The sequence below is a fragment of the Arabidopsis lyrata genome, assembly GCF_000004255.2.
Source record: "Arabidopsis lyrata subsp. lyrata unplaced genomic scaffold ARALYscaffold_8, whole genome shotgun sequence".
In the NCBI taxonomy this organism is placed as follows: domain Eukaryota; kingdom Viridiplantae; phylum Streptophyta; class Magnoliopsida; order Brassicales; family Brassicaceae; genus Arabidopsis; species Arabidopsis lyrata.
Genome location: NW_003302548.1, coordinates 6,056,576 through 6,073,390, shown reverse-complemented (window position 1 = coordinate 6,073,390; position 16,815 = coordinate 6,056,576). Strand labels below are relative to the sequence as shown.

The following is a 16,815-nucleotide window of genomic DNA, read 5'->3' as shown; positions in this document are numbered from 1 at the left end:
GCTATTTTGCGGATGACGTCGTGCATTTCAACATATTGCTTACTTCCACCATCTTCCATCAATAATTTTGCCCGAGAAAGAACACCAACTATCTCAAAACCTCGGTTTGTAGCTCTATTGATACCTTGATTAATGTCGATATTCCTCGCATACCCAACAATCTATCAAACTAGATTTTTGCAATGTAAAATTTGGAGGAAATAGGGCGCAGTATCATAAACACAACTTAGCACTTTCGTGCTTCAAATCGTCGAAACTATACTTTAGAATCGGAAGAATGTGCTCTTCCATAAATGAAAATACTGAGGAAAGTTTCAAATCGTCAACTAAGGATTTCCATTCTTGAATTTTTGTTTTGTATGACATGGTCTCGCCAATGACTTGTAGAGCCAACAGTAGTCCACAACATTATCTCACAACTTCTCTTGCTAGTTCGCGGATCTCTGGATCGTTTATAAATAGGTTTTCTCCAACTTTCTTCTTAAACAATTTCCAAGCAACATCCTTTGCTAAATATTTGACTTCTATTGGATCATAGACCTCCATCCTTCTACACACTTCCCAAGAAGGAGTAGTGAATGCTATTTTGCATTCGTTTTCTCTTGTTGGATTTGGGACTCCAATTTTTGTTAACTCCACTTTCTCCCATATGTCATTCAAGAAGTACTGATATTTCTTTCTCTTCATGACATTATGAATAGCAATGGCCTTCTCGCTTTCCTCTTTTTGGTTCCATTCTTCTCCACGAAGGCCTAGTTTTTCAACAAATTTTTCTTGAATCATGGGACCCTTAAATCTTTAGACACAACTACCCATATCACCAATTCAAATCTATACCTTCTACTATGAAGCTCATTATTGATCTGTTAAAGTAGAGTTGTTTTTCCTACTCCGCACATACCGTACATTCCCACAAATTTGATTTCAGCTTCCAAGAGGCGGTTACACGCGCTTTCAAGAATCCTCTTGTCCAACAATATTTGGTTGTAGTGGCCTCTCATCTGATAAGAATAGAAGATTAAGAAGGAAATGTGTCGACACTCATGACTAGAAATGGAGAGAAAAGGTATGAAATGTATTGATTAAAAGTTGTGTTGAAAACTTTACAATGGTGGCTACAACCTTTATATATAAAAGAGATTAGGTTAAAATGACATAGAGGAGACTGGCAGGTCTTAGCCAGGCGGGTGTCCCAGACAGGCGGGTTTATACTTGTCCCTGCCAGTTTGGATCTCTTTGCCTAGCCAGGCGGGTGTCTCAGACCGGCGGTTTCTCAATATAAGTAACTTATGTTTAATATCTAACTATTGATTTAGTTAGTATTAAACACCTTCTTGATTAACACTCCCCCTCAAGTTTATACTACAATATTCATTGGTATAAACTTGACACTTATGCTAGTAACCTCATTAAAAACCTAAGATCGGAAAACCACGTGGGACAAAACCGATCTTAGGGAAAAAGAGTATTACTGACATAAGTGGAGAGGTATCTCAAGGATGTGTGAGGTCTACAAGCCCAAGTTTGCCATGGATAAATTCGAAAACTTGGGTACTTGCTGCCTTGGTGAATATGTCGGCCAATTGGTCCGAGCTCTTGGTGTAACAAGGTAAGATAGTACCATCTTCGATCTTCTCCCGAGTCTTGTGGCAGTCGGTCTCTATATGCTTAGTCCTCTCGTGAAACACTGAGTTTGTAGCAATATGGATCGCCGCTTGATTGTCACTATGAAAGGTGATTGGAGTCTTCTGCTCGATCCCAAAGTCCTTCAGCAAAGCCTTTAGCCATGTTAACTCGTTTGTGAGTTTCTTCATAGCCCTATACTCTGCCTCAACACTCGAACAAGAGACCACTTTCTGCTTCTTCGACTTCCAAGTCACAAGATTCCCACCAATGAATGTACAAAAGCCAGTTGTTGATTGTCTTGTGTTGCGATCGCCATTGTAATCTGCATCACAATATCCAACAATTTATGTGCTAGAGTTTCTTCCCATCCATATGCCTTTGCCAGGACTTCCTTTGATGTATCTCAGAATTCTCTCCACCAAGCTCCAATGATAAACAGTGGGCTCTTTCATGTGTTGAGCTACCTGATTCACAGCAAAAGACAAGTCAGGTCGAGTATATGTCAAGTATATAAGCTTACCAACGAGTCTTCGGTATTGTTCTGGGCAATGATAAGGAGTGTCATCTTTCTCCCCCTTTCGATTGACCTTGTAACCTTGCTCCAATGGTGTATCAACTGGTTTAGCTCCAAGCTTCCCTGTAAGTTTTAGAAGATCAAGAGCATATTTCCTTTGTGAGAGAAACAGTCCCTCCTTGGATCTACACACCTCGATCCCTAAGAAATACTTTTTTTTTTTTTTTTTTTTTTTTTTTTTTTTTCATTAAAAAAACCAAAGAGGAACATACAAGGCCAAAAGGCCAACAAAGGCACGCAGGCCCAACATACAAGGCAAAAGCCGAAAAAAGGCACGCAGGCCCCAAATTACAAGGGCAAAGCCCAAAGCCAGGCACGCAGGCCCCAGGAGACCAACAGACCACAGAAGGCCGAAGGCCGAAGCCCACAAGGATGCAGTAGAAAAAACAGAACGATGCAAATCTCAACTAAAAAATCTGAACCAAGAGGACAGCAAAGTATTACCCGGGCTGGCATTCCGCTGCCTCCTAGACAAAGGATCCAGGCGAGCACGCAGAAGGAGTTTTATCGCTCTGATGGTGACAATAGGAGTAGTGGAAGAAGAAGTGTGAATCCTTAGATTGCGTTCCTTCCAAATGAGATAGATCGAAGCTTGGAAGATAAGCTTTATGATCAAAGCAATATTTTTGTCCCGAGAAGCCGACTTGACCCAAGAGAGGCACGCCATGAAAGGAGTTGGTGGGTTGAGATTAGCTTTAGTAGTAAAGTACCTCCAAACCTGCACACTAAATCCACAGTCAAAAAACAGATGGTCCCTTGATTCCAGTGAAGAATTGCAAAGAACACAAGAAGGAGATATAGAGAGACCCCAGCTTCTCAGCCTATCTCTAGTATGCAACCTATTCCAAGCCACAACCCAACAGATGAAAGCATGCTTAGGAATATGATCTTTAAACCACACCGACTTGTGCCATGTAACAGGAACCCCAATGGGATTAAGCGCGCTCTAAGTGTTTGCCGTTGAAAAAATGGTTGATGGTGCATGGTGATCCGGTTTCCAAAGATATAGATCATCATGCAAACTATCAATCATACTTTCAGGATTAGGCAAAGAGTCCTTTAGCAAAGTGATGATGTGATTTCTGCTACGACTAGATGAGAGCCACCAGCCTCTCCCTCTAAGGGCATCCCTAACCAAAGAGTTCAAAGGAAGCCCTACAACCTGCGGGCCAGTTGGTCCAGTAATCTCAATGAGAGGGCCCAGGCCAGTCCAATTGTCCTGCCAAAAGCTAGCAGTTTGACCGGTACCAATCTCACACACAACAAAAGGACGGGCCAAAACCCGAAGCTTGCATAGCTTTTTCCAGATCCAGCTTCCGGAGTAGGAAGGATTTAGTCCTAAACCCTAAGAAATACTTCAAAACACCCAAATCTTTAATATCAAAAGCCAAGTGTAAAGAAGACTTAATAGCTTGGATACCTTCTTTGTTACTGCCCGAGATAATCAAGTCATCAACATAGATCAACACTACTACGATTCCTTGATTATCTTGTTTAGTGAACAAAGTGTGATCCGAATGTGACCTTTTGAAGCCTTCTCTAAGCAAGGTTGAACTCAACTTGTGGTACCAAGCTCTTGGGGATTGTTTGAGGCCATATATAGCTTTTCGAAGTCTTAAAACCTTTCCTAGAGCTACTGTATCCTCTAAGCCCGGAGGTGGTGTCATATACACTTCTTCTTCTAACTCCCCCTGAAGAAAAGCGTTCTTGACATCCATCTGCCACAATTCCCAATCCAAATTCACCGCTAGAGAAAGGACAACCTTTACCGTGTGTTGCTTAGCTACTGGTGCAAAAGTCTCTCTATAGTCTTCACCATAGGTCTGAGTAAACCCTCTTGCCACTAGTCTAGCCTTGTATCTCTCAATTTCAACATCACTTTTATACTTTATGGTGAAACCCATTTTGAACTCACACACTTCTTCCCTGGTGGAAGTTCTTCTTCATCCCATGTATGGTTCCTTACCATAGCCTGAACCTCATCATCCACAGCATTAGTCCATTCCTTTATTTCCTTAGCTTCTTCATAGCTTTGTGGTACAAATTCCAAATCTAGTTTACTGATAAAAGCCTTATGTTCTTCGGGAAGAAGGTCAATCGAACATGTCGCTTGAATTGGATGAGCCACGGCTTGGCAATTATAGTGGCACTTCTTCGATTTCCTTTCTCTTGTACCCCTTCTTGGATTCTCCCGAGTGTAGATTGGATCTCGTGTTACTGGTGGAGCTTGATAAGTCTCATCTCCGCTTGATGATTCAATAATTTCACCTTCACTAGATGGATCTTTCTCTTCCACTTCTTCACTTACCCCTTCTTCTCTACCACTCTCTTGTTGGATATCCCGAGGTTCTTGTGTTGCATTATCACCACTTTCTTGAGCTTCATTGGTATCCACATTTGGTGTAGCTTCCACATCTTCTTGTGAAGAACTAACATTACCCAAATGCTCTAGAATATGTCGGAGACTTTTAGCTCTATCTGAAGTCGAATTAGGCAAATCTTTCACATTTTCCCAACTCTTTTCTCCAAAATAAGTCTTGTCTTCCATGAACTTGACGTCCCTAGATACATAATATCTATTGTTGACTGGATCAAAGCACTTGTAACCCCTCTGAGTTGTTGAGTATCCAATGAATACGCACTTGGTACTCTTGGGTTCCAGCTTGTTTCTTAAGTCACCTGGGACAAACACAAAACAAAGACTTCCAAATACTCTTAAATAATCAATGTTAGGATTCTGATTATTTAAGACTTGAAAACGAGATTGATCATTAAGGATACGGGTTGGTGTTCGGTTGATGAGATAACATGCCGTCATAACCGCATCTCCCCAAAACCGTTTTGGCATATGCTTATGAAACAACATAGCTCTTGACACCTCCATAAGATGCCTATTCTTTCTCTCTGCAACTCCATTTTGCTGAGGATCGTATGGACAACTCGTTTGATGTAGGATTCCACATTTCTCCAAGTGTTCTTTTAGCTTGGTGCTTGTATATTCACCTCCATTATCTGTTCTTAGGATTTTAATCTTGGCATCAAAGTGATTAGTCACATAGTTTTGAAAGTTTAAAAATGCATCATAAACCCTATCCTTAGATGGAAGCAAAGTTACCCAAGTATACTTAGATTTCTCATCTATGAATGTGACAAAATACTTATGATTATCTCTAGATGCACATGGTGAAGTCCAAATATCGGAATGCACTAGGTCAAAGCACTTCTCATAAATCGTATTGGATTTGGGAAAAACTACTTTGCAATGTTTACCCAAAATGCATGCTTCACAGTTTGAACAATCATAAGAAAAGCCAGGCATTAACAAACTTAAAGCTCGAGAATGTGGATGGCCAAGTCTCTCATGCCACAATACAACCGATGTCTTAACAAAATTTGCAAAGATAGAAGAAACATTATTCTTAGAAACAGAATTTAAAGAGATGTCTTGAAACACATATAAGTCATCCTTGGTGCTTCCTTGCCCAAACACTTTTCCACTCTCAATATCCTGCAACTTCACGTCGTTAGGACTAAAAATAGCTAAACAGTTCAAGTCCTTATTCGTTTTCTTAACAGAAAGAAGATTTGAAGTGAACTTAGGCATATAGAAAGCACTAGATTTCTTATTGAACAAACTGATGCAACCTACACCTTCTATTGGCACGTTATGACCATTTGCAACCTTAACATTCCCTAAAGCCGGTTTAATGTTCTCTAACAACTTAGGATTACTAATCATATGATGAGAAGCTCCTGAGTCCAATACTAATGAGTTTAAATCACTAGAATTAGAAGAAAAGAGAGAGATACCGCCGGGATGTAATTTGGAGGCAATGGATTGAAGAAGGCTCTCTAGATCGGCTTTGTTCATCACAATGGTCTCTTGAGAAGTGGAAGCAGAACTCTTGTCTTGTGTAGCTTGCAACGCCTTCTCATGATGACTGTATTTCACAATGGCCCTTTTGCCATTCTCGGAGCCTCCGCTTGTTTCTGCCACGTTAGCCTTTGCCTTGTCCTTTTTGAACTTATCTGGCTTCAAATGGGGGTGTAGTATCCAGCATTTGTCCTTGAGGTGGCCCTTCTTCTCACAGTGCTCACAAACCAATGTCCTCTTGTCTCCTTGCTTCGCAAATCCCACCTTGTTAGCTGTAGGGAGACTTGTGCTCTTGGTGCCAAACAACTCATGAGTACCATACTCCTTTTGTATCTTAGCACATACTTGTTCTAGAGTTGGACTCTTGTCTTCCCTTAGAATATGTTGGATTACATCAGTATAGCTTGAGTTAAGTGACAACAATAGCCCAAACACACGATCTTGCTCTCTACGCTCCTTGAGCGTCTTTGCATCAGTGGTGAAGGGTCTTAACATCTCTAGCTCAGCAACCAAAGATCTGTACTTCCCAAAGTGAGTGTTGAAATCACTCTCTTCTTGGCTCAGATTGCCAAGAGCTTTCTTGATACCATAAACCCGAGTCAAGTTAGACTCGTTGCCAAATACGCTTGTGAGAGTATCCCACAACTCCTTAGCCGTCTCACAATACGAATAACCCTCTAGGATTGACGCCTCTAGTGAGCAGTGTAGAGCACTAAGCACATTCAGATCATATTGTTTCCAAGTACCCTCATCTAAACTTTCATCAGTTGCCTTTAGCTCCTCATAGGTGGACTCAATGTGTTTTGTGAGTTTCCTTCCTCCTAACACGTTCAAAGTAGTCCGCTTCCATAACAGAAAGTTGTTCCCATTCAGAGTGACCGCAAGCTTCAAGTCGTTGAAGGTATCATTCATCTTTCCATCATAAATCGTGACAGACATCTTCAAAGTTTAAGTCTTCCAACCAGATTCGTAGCCTTTCGCCGATTAGAAACCCAAACAGACACACTACAAGACGAAAGCTCTAGAAATTTAGAAATGCCCAAGCTTTAAACCCAGACCAGAGTTACCACAGATTAGTCACAAGAGTCCTTCACAAGCTGATAACTTTATGAAAAACCAAATCGCAAAATACCCAGAAGAATCAGGAAAAGAAGAAACCAGCAGAATCGAAAGAGAAGAAGCTTAAGAATCGAACAAAGAAACCAAGATTAAGACTCAAGAATCACAACCTGGCTCTGATACCATGATAAGAATAGAAGATTAAGAAGGAAATGTGTCGACACTCATGACTAGAAATGGAGAGAAAAGGTATGAAATGTATTGATTAAAAGTTGTGTTGAAAACTTTACAATGGTGGTACAACCTTTATATATAAAAGAGATTAGGTTAAAATGACATAGAGGAGACTGGCAGGTCTTAGCCAGGCGGGTGTCCCAGACAGGCGAGTTTATACTTGTCCCTGCCAGTTTGGATCTCTTTGCCTAGCCAGGCGGGTGTCTCAGACCGGCGGTTTCTCAATATAAGTAACTTGTGTTTAATATCTAACTATTGATTTAGTTAGTATTAAACACCTTCTTGATTAACATCATCTCCCATAGATGTTGTAGCTGGCTTAACAAAAATTGTAAAACCTTTCTCAAGCATGAGATCATTAACCTCTTTTAACATCAAACAAACCCTTTTCCCATAACCATAACTCGATTTTAAGTTCCTAGAACATAACCCGCAAACACACAACCGAAAAACAACCTCCCATCGTTGATCATAATAAAATCCGCAAAGAGGTAAAATAGACGTAACTCTTACGTTGAAAGTGAACAACTAAATTGTGTGTGGCTTTATTTTTTGTCTTAATTCATTAATATATATACAAGTATATATTTGATATGGGATTCAAATCTTACACTACAGGAAAAGCAAGTATTGATAGCAGTTGAAGATAGCGGTTTAGATGGTTATGCTATGTTTGATTATTGCCTCTTTCTTTCATAGCGTTTGTGAAATATAAAACGCTATAATATATTGAGCGGCAAAAGTGATGTGGTTCCCGCTTAAGAATTTGGCTATCCATCTCTCTATACAAAATTTGGAATGCTATGGTATGTTAACCGCGAAAATAAAATAAAATAAATTGATGCCCGCCCAACTAAAATTTTTTTGGGATATCTCAAAGGTATGTGGTAAAAAATTAGGGTTCACGTCTCTATCTCTTTCCCATTCGACACCTCTATCTCATTTCAATTTTTCTTTTGGCAACTCTTGATCCTCCATCTCTATCCCGATATCAACTCTCGATCCTCCATCTCTGTCCCGATTTCTCAATCAGACTCGTTACTCCATCTCTGTCTCGATCTCTCAATCACAGTCATGTTCCTCTTACTTTCATTCTCGATCTCAATCTATCTCCGTTTCGTTCCCTCTCAATCGTCATCTAAAGCGGTATTTCTTGATATATATATTTGAGTGTTCTTGCAGCTGAATTTTGTACTTAGAAGAACTAATAGATATGTGGGATTTCGATTTTAAAAGTTTCTAATTCTTTTGTAGATAGTCTTCAAATCATCAAGATCACCACTTGTTTATTTTGTAAGCTATTATTTTCTTAGTCTTTGTTTGTTTACTTTCTTTCTCGTGTGTGTTGATGTGAGTAGGCTGTCATTGTTATTTGAGTGTTTGATCCTTTGAACTCTTTATCACAAATTGTATACTCGGTGGTGGAGATATGGTTGTATTGTTGTGATATGGACAAGGCATGTGTTTGAGAGAGCTAGTGTCCTTAAAGGTATCTCTAACCTCGTGTCTAAATATTGTTTGAGAGAGCTGATGTTATTTGGTTATAAATGCAGGCAAATATTGTAAGAACTGATCGCATTGAATCTCTGATTTTGGTTTCTCATTGTGAAACAGGGTGATACATTCAACAATTCTCATTGCATCACAGACTCAAGGCTCAATACATTCAACAATCTTGGTGATTCTTCTTCTTTTCCTTGATTTCAGATTGAACTTGATGATACTTGCTTCAAAGTTTGTATTGTCTCATGGAAATTACAAAAAAAAAAAAAAAAAAAAAAAAAAAAAAGAAGAACTTGTGGCTTTACTCAAGATTGTGAAGCTTTAGATTCTTGATTCAATGAGTACTTCCTTCGGATATGAACTGTTTACCTTTGGATGTTGTTTTTTGTTTTTCTTTGCAGGAGAGATGTGAGAATATGATCGAATATGTAAAAAGGCTTAGGCTTTGCATTAGATGGTTTCAAGAACTCGAGTTAGATTACGTCTTTGAGCAAGAGATGGAGGTTCATGACAAAGTGAATCAAACGAGAAAAAATCTTGTTCGTCTTAGAGTTTTTAGGCTATTAACTCGATCTGCAACTTTTTAACTCAACCACATATAAACTTAATTCTATGTCAGAAGACGAGTTTATGTTTCAATAATGTATTTTTATGGTTTTAATTTTATTGTATAAATCTCTGTCACATATGTACTCTTATCATCTATATCCATATAATATTTCCAAAAATCTTCAAACAACAATCTTAGAAATATTAATTAATAACAATCTGTATAGGGTTCAATCTTGAAACACATTTCACTATTTTTCAATTATACTCTAATATCTCATATGTTCATAATTTGTAAATAAAATTGAAGTGAAAAGTTTTTAATGTTTTTTTTGTGAAATGTGAACCCTAAATCCTAACCCTTAACCCTAAACCCTAAACCCTAAACCTTAAACTCTAAATTAAAGTTAAAATCCTAATTAAATTAAATCTTTAAAACTCTAAATTAAAGTTTTAACTATAAAACATAAATACTTGAGTAAAAAAATCTAAATTCCAAAGTTTAAACCCTAAACCCTAAACTATGCCTTAGTGTATATGAACATATAAGTTAGATAGTTGGAATACTAACCTATATTAATTGTTCTTAATTTTAAAATTTTATACTTATAAGAAAAAATATTCTAAAAATTGAAATACATATATTGTATTTTTAAGGAAATAATTTATATTTTTTTCATTAATAAAAAATTTTATATGATAATTTTATGATTTTTTCATTACTAGCCAATGAGAACTCACCTCCTACATTGTGGGACGAATCCTGCACCGTTAGATCGCGCCGACTTTGATCTGAGCCGTCCTTTCTTATTGTTGACGCGATTAATATACACCCTTGATCTGTATCGCTGATTTGATCTGAGCTGTTCATGTTCTTAGCCAATAAGCTAAGACTACAGAGATTACACTTTAGGCGAAACATACACCGTTGATCTCTCTCGCTGATTTGATCTGAGCCGTTCATGTTCTTAGCCAATAAGCAGTAACTACCGAGATTGCAAGCTTATTGAACCTAGACCGTTGATTCGTTTCACTAATTTTGATCCCAGCCGTTCATTTTTTAGGGTTTATCATTTCAGAACACAAATTTTCAGAGAACACAACTTCCCCAACTCGATTTTACCAAAAGTTCATCATTTCAGAACGGATTCATCTCCATCGTGACCAAATGGATAAGACGTGGATCTCGCTGCCAAGGTATACAATTAATTCTATCGAGCTGACTTATATTATCTGATTGAAAGAAATCTTAATTTTTTTGTTGGATCGATGTCGGAAAAGGAAGAAGCTCCGTCGACATCGAAGTCTACCAGAGCTCCGTCGCGTCCGACTTTATCTCTTCCTCCACGGCCGTTTAGTGAGATGTTCTTTAACGGTGGCGTTGGATTTAGTCCTGGTCCGATGACTCTGGTCTCTAATATGTTCTCTGATTCCGATGAGTTTAGGTCTTTCTCTCAGCTCCTTGCTGGAGCCATGACTTCTCCCGCGACTGCAGCTGCTGCGACGGCTAGTGATTACCAAAGAATTGGTGAAGGGACTAATAGCTCTAGTGGTGATGTTGACCCGAGATTCAAGCAAAACAGACCAACCGGTTTGATGATTTCTCAATCTCAATCGCCGTCGATGTTCACCGTACCGCCTGGTTTAAGTCCGGCCTTGTTGATGGATTCACCAAGCTTTTTGGGTCTTTTCTCTCCCGTTCAGGTTAACAATTTTTTATCTTTTTTGGTTTGGTTAAAGTTTAAAAATCTATTTATGGAAACTGTGTGTTTGTGTCTTTTCTTTGTTGAGATGTTTCTTGTTTTTGTTTTGTTGGCTGCTGTGGAAACAAATAACACGTTGTTCTTAGCAAATCTAGGTTTATTCCAACAAATTATAGATTTTGTAACCATTTTGCTGGAATTATCTTAGGTCAAAATTGGAGATTATGAGATTAGGATTGTATTAGGGCTTATTAGAGATTAGAGGATTTCTCCTAAAGGAAGGAACTTTGCAACTCAACTGTATTGAAAAGGTAGGAACTTTCAGGAGATTGTGGATCAAAATACTCATCAAGATTTGGGCTTGCTCAAGGTTTTTATATAAATCCTCAGGAAGATATCTTGGTGCCATAACCGAAAAATCCTGTTCTTATGACCTGATATGGTTGATTATGGGAACAATGTGTGTTCTTTAGTCGAGATGGTTGCTTTAGACAGGCCTTTACTATATTCTCTTTTGATAGGGTTATCTAGGTTGTTTGACTTTGGGGTAACTAGCATGTTTTGTGTCTCTGGCTCTACTTTGTCTTGACTCTGAATCTGTCTTACCTATTTTGGTGTGTGCTCGGATCGGATTTGTTTTTGCGGTTCTTGTTCTAACCCGAAATCAATGTAACAATGTGCAGGGATCATATGGAATGACACATCAGCAAGCTCTAGCTCAAGTCACTGCTCAAGCAGTTCAAGCCAATGCCAATATGCAACCACAAACAGAGTACCCTCCTTCCTCTCAAGTTCAATCATTTTCATCGGGTCAAGCTCAGATCCCGACCTCGGCTCCACTACCAGCTCAAAGAGAAACCTCATATGTGACCATCATCGAGCACAGGTCCCAACACCCTCTAAATGTTGACAAACCAGCTGATGATGGTTATAACTGGCAAAAATATGGGCAAAAGCAAGTTAAAGGCAGCGAGTTTCCTCGAAGCTATTACAAGTGTACTAATCCAGGATGTCCTGTCAAGAAGAAGGTTGAGAGATCTCTTGATGGACAAGTAACGGAAATCATCTACAATTGATGATTGAAAGAAATCTGAATTGATGATTTGGATGTCGATGATTTGGATGATGAAGCTTTTGATGATGATAGTGTTTATGTTAGGGATGATTGTGAAGGCTTGTTAGTGGTAGATTGATAGGTATGTTTGTGGTTTTTGTAAACAATGAAAATTGAAATGGGTTATTAAACATTTTAATGGTATTTTTTTTTTTTACAAATATTCGAAATTAATTTTTTTTTACAAATATTACATTTAAATTAAAATATAATTCGTAATTATTTATTATTTTGAATAATTTAAAAACAAACTAATAACACAAAACAGATGCTATCTTTGCTATAGGTAAAATCTAATTAACGAGTTTTAATAACATCTTTATCACGCTATTATAAACATTAACAATTGCACAAAAGACAACGCTATCGTTGTATACTTAACTATTGTACAACGCAAAACCGCTATCAAAAGTGTCCGACTTTCTATAACGGGCGATGTCAGAGCGCTTAAGGAAACGCTATGGTAGATGAATAATTGCGTTTTTCGGCCGCTATTAATACCCACATTTCCTGTAGTGTTAATAACTGGTATCATATTCATATAGCAATTTTTTGCTCAGATGCGAATTAAAATTTTTGCCATTCAAATTATTCGATATTATGAAGATTGGTATCTTCTTGACATGCATGTTGAGTGGATTATCAAGTTAAAATTGTCGAAGATAAAAAGAAAAAAAAGAACTGGGCACCCCTAAATTATCGGCAAAAAGAAAGCAAAACTGATTCTCGCTTCGAGTTCTTTAAACATCTGTAGTGAATCTGTAAATAACTTTAAGAAGGCCTTTTAACAAAAAAAAAAAAAATCAGTAAATAACTTTATTTATACACAAATATATGTATTGTAATAGAAAAGTGTTCATCATGGTGGATCTACGTGAGAAGTATGTGGAAATCTAAGTAGAAGCTTAACACGGTAAGTGGTTACAGCTTCTTCCTCATGATCATCAATCTCAGCAAACATAGCGATTCCACGGGCAAAGGCGAAAGCTCCTGTCCCTCCCACTACCTCCATAACCTCTTTCAATTTATGTGCCATGTCTCTACTCCTAATGCTAACACTCCCCGTGTACTCAGGAGTCTCCAACGTCAAGTATATCACGTTAAAATCCGAGCTAGCAAAGTCTTCATGTGGGATTATAAATCCCTCAGCTTTGCCCACGATCCGTGAATTATTCTCGGGTCCTTCAGTAAGCGTACGCCGGAAAATCAATGCTCCTTTTCCTCCTCCTTGGCCATGGGGCCGGGCTATGTGTTGACTGGACCGACGAGAAGAATAGGAGGAGGATGGGGTGTGAGTTTGTTGAACATAGAGGGAGAAGGAGAAGAATGATCCCGGCGGGTCGTAATCAGGAACGGGTGAGAATAAAGCGAGTAGAAGAACAACGAGGAAAGCAGTGGCGACAGCGATGAGGAAGATGATTCTAGTTAGCATGGTCGGAGAAGAATATGAGATACAAAGAGGAGTTTCTAACTGTTCTTTCAACAAACCTCTTTGGTTTTAAAGTTAGATTAGTGATTTTGGTATAACTACTTCTTCCACAACATAACTAAACCACTACCTTCTTTTGTCCTCAAGCTGTTATTTTTATTCTGATCAGGTTTAGTTCGGTTTCAGCTTAAAATATGTCAGTTCTGTTTTTATGTCTGCACGCTAGATACAAAAACGATACTAAAATAAACCAATGAATTGGAAAGTTAGGGTACGTACATTCATAGACTAACTAATGGTTTAGCCTTGCGTACATGGCCTATGCTATTGACGAGATCTTTACGTGTACACACAGGGAACATGTTGATGTTCTTGAGAACTTTCAATCGCCAAAGAACGTATGGGAAACTCAATTGATCACGCGAAGTGAAGCGGACGACTTCATTGAACCAGAGGCACATGAAGAGATTTGTCAATGGAGTGTGTTCCCTCACAATCACAGAGGCTTCAGATAAAGCTTTAAGAAAGTAAAACAACCAAAAATTACTTCCATCCTCAAAGTTTAGGAGCTTTGGTACAACACCGATGATGAAAAGAGATTTACCTTTTTTCCCGTTGAATCTTTTATCTTCGGGTAATTTGTCATGTCGGTATTGATTTATTTGGACTTCAACTTCTTCAGGTGTAGCTTTGTGTTTGTTCACGACAGCTTTTGCCTCATCGTATACGCTGCTTCGAGCTCCATGTTCTGAAATTGCAAGCACTGAGTTTGTTCGCCAAAGAAGAGCATCTAGTACACCTAGTGGGTCTCTTCTAAACTGGGACTTTGAGTCTACCCAAATCGAATACTTTGCATCTGGGAAAAGGCGATGGGCCAACATCTGACAATATGCAGATTCATTAAAATCTTTATGAAAACATCTTATATCATACATACATGTGCTTGAAAGCAAAAGGAAACTCAAATATTTGACTCCAACCATATTTAAACAAGATCGAAAGATGTATGAAAAAAAGACAACAGCGAGCTAATTCAAATCAAGCACATACCATTTTACACAGCACAAAATGAAAATCAAAGAAGTTTGAAGTTTGGTTGTAATGGAAACAAATTCTTAAACAAACTTAGGTTATTAGCCTCTAAGCAGAAGTGAGATATAAGCAAATAAGCGCAAAAGCAGAAGTTAAAGGATGATCAGAACGCATGAACGCATGATCAGAACCAGTTAAAACCCAGCGAATAAAATTGCTACGTGCACTGCAGATAATAACATGTGCCTCTGAAGTAGATGAATAGTACCTTTGGGATCTTCCCATTAAGCCTTTGGTCTGTAAAAGGCAGATCCTTTACAATCACAATACGCCACTTTCCAATGTGATCATTCTCATCGATCTTATGACCCTCTGCTTCTTGTGTTGCAAGAGTAACTTCATCCCAAAACGCAACATAGCAAACCTGCATCCACAAAACTCATTCAGGATTGGAAACAGCAGAGAAAGACAAACCATTTAATCAAAATCCATACTCGATATGCAAGAGAAACAGTTAAAGAGCAGTGGACAGGGGATAAACAGAGTGACCAACCTTTTGACTTGATGCCTTAGACATTCCAAGAGGTTCATAAAGATTATCACCACCACCAAACGCACATGTCGAGACTACAACTTCACATGTTTGCATAAACCTCTTATCCTTATCCGAAATCCTAAATCCTCCATTTTCATTAAAAAATCCACAATGCAAAGAAACTGTTTCCCTTACCTGATGCAATAAAATCAACACTCAGTTCAAGATCCATCAAAAACTTCTTAGAACTATAGGAAACTCAAGTTCTTAGCTTTGTAGAGTTACCAAATCATGACCTGAAAACTATTCTCTCTCTGAGCAAAAGTCTGATTCCCCGTGAATAAATTAAACCGCGTCCCATTACCACGCACAGCTTTCATTTCACCCATCGACACATCCGCATCAGTTAGATACACAACTCTCTTAACCGGAGTGCCTGAATCTTTACGCTCTAAGATATCAAGATTCTCAAGCTCCTCAGGTGGCAAAAGCTTCAAACAACCTACCACAATCCATACACACTTACACTATCAACTAATCATTCAACAACACAGAACAAATAAAACCAAACAATACCCAAGTTTAAACCAGCCAATAGCAAATTAAAGAAACTATCTTTTTTAACATTTCATGGCTTATTCATACATAATCAAATCAAATCAAGCTTACGTTGTCTAACACCACCAATAACCTTCGTAGTTGGATCCAATCGATTCAAATTTCCTTCATTTTTCTTACTAGGACTCTCTTTTCCACTCGAATCTGGATTCTTCAACACACTAGATTTGATCCCAATCCTCGTTGATTCGAAAACAAGCAACATAACTGCGAGAAGAAAAACTAATACGACCCAGTATCTCACGAAAAGCCTTAGAACGTGACGAGGAAGCTCGTAGGTGGTTCTGTGACTCAATTTCTTCCGCTTTCGTCGGGTTCGAGCTCGGATCCGATTCAAATCGTTGGATTCGTCGTCAGATACTGAGATTGAGACACTGTTGTTGGTGTTGAACATTGTGTTTTTGAATTGTTTAGGATCGATAATGATCTCTGGAATTGGTTTCGTGAAAATGAAAGAGTAAAGCTTTAAAAGGTTTGAGCTTGGCGCAGTAGAAGAGAGGATCTTCTTCCTTAGCATCAGTGTTTATCAAACTGACCCATCCGAAACCGGTTCAAATTGAACTAACCCGATTTAAACCGGTTAAAATTGAACTAACCCGATTTAACCGGTTTCAAATTGAACCAACCCGATGTAACCGGTTCAACTTGAACCAAAGCATTTTCAAGCCCTCACCGGTACAAGAAAAGTTTATACAGGGCCGGGCATAAAACCCGAAATCTAAAAACTGATCCGACAAATTCGATTTTGAAATCGAACCGAATAGTCACAAAATCCATACGGATAATGAATTTTTCTATCTGAATTATCCGATCCAAACTGAAAAGATATCCGAAAACTCAAAATAAAATTATAGTTATATTTAATTATAATTATATATTCAAAATAATCGAACCGATATGAATCTGAACCGAATTTTTATAATACCCAAATGGGTCTCGGTCCTCCTACCCGAATAGACCTGAAA

At 38.4% G+C, this 16,815-nt stretch overlaps 4 protein-coding genes, 1 long non-coding RNA gene and 1 pseudogene across 7 annotated transcripts; 2 read left to right on the top strand and 4 right to left on the bottom strand.

Annotated features, from left to right (window-relative positions):
• Nucleotides 1-204: 204 nt before the first annotated feature.
• Nucleotides 205-1,001, bottom strand: LOC110230299 (disease resistance protein RFL1-like). Its single transcript, XM_021032807.1, is given in 3 exon segments — nt 205-785; nt 788-863; nt 915-1,001. Coding segments are annotated over 3 exon segments (735 nt in total). The 3' UTR covers nt 205-213.
• Nucleotides 1,002-2,569: 1,568 nt separating this feature from the next.
• Nucleotides 2,570-7,013, bottom strand: LOC110230296 (annotated as a pseudogene).
• Nucleotides 7,014-8,533: 1,520 nt separating this feature from the next.
• LOC9301573 lies at nt 8,534-9,556 on the top strand. 2 transcript variants are annotated; one of them, XR_002329336.1, is made up of 3 exons: nt 8,534-8,856; nt 8,982-9,045; nt 9,272-9,556. It is a non-coding gene; the product is annotated as an uncharacterized LOC9301573 (long non-coding RNA). The 2 variants fall into 2 exon arrangements; XR_002329335.1 differs by having other exon boundaries at nt 8,534-9,045.
• Nucleotides 9,557-10,623: 1,067 nt separating this feature from the next.
• LOC9299829 (probable WRKY transcription factor 4) lies at nt 10,624-12,375 on the top strand. Its single transcript, XM_002865452.2, has 2 exons — nt 10,624-11,123; nt 11,806-12,375. Exons 1-2 carry the CDS (start codon nt 10,689-10,691, stop codon nt 12,196-12,198), a joined length of 828 nt encoding a protein of 275 aa, XP_002865498.1. The 5' UTR covers nt 10,624-10,688; the 3' UTR covers nt 12,199-12,375.
• A 557-nt stretch (nt 12,376-12,932) lies between these two features.
• Nucleotides 12,933-13,770, bottom strand: LOC110225833 (dirigent protein 2). Its single transcript, XM_021015886.1, has one exon. The coding sequence runs from the start codon at nt 13,666-13,668 to the stop codon at nt 13,096-13,098; it is 573 nt and encodes a 190-aa protein (XP_020871545.1). The 5' UTR covers nt 13,669-13,770; the 3' UTR covers nt 12,933-13,095.
• Nucleotides 13,771-13,840: 70 nt separating this feature from the next.
• Nucleotides 13,841-16,376, bottom strand: LOC9301572. 2 transcript variants are annotated; one of them, XM_021015883.1, is made up of 6 exons: nt 15,902-16,376; nt 15,529-15,734; nt 15,251-15,427; nt 14,966-15,121; nt 14,270-14,546; nt 13,841-14,182 (listed from the first exon to the last, which is right to left on the bottom strand). In XM_021015883.1, exons 1-6 carry the CDS (start codon nt 16,365-16,367, stop codon nt 13,947-13,949), a joined length of 1,518 nt encoding a protein of 505 aa, XP_020871542.1. In that variant the 5' UTR covers nt 16,368-16,376; the 3' UTR covers nt 13,841-13,946. The 2 variants fall into 2 exon arrangements, with proteins under 2 accessions (XP_020871542.1, XP_020871543.1); XM_021015884.1 differs by having other exon boundaries at nt 14,086-14,186; nt 14,273-14,546.
• Nucleotides 16,377-16,815: the final 439 nt, after the last annotated feature.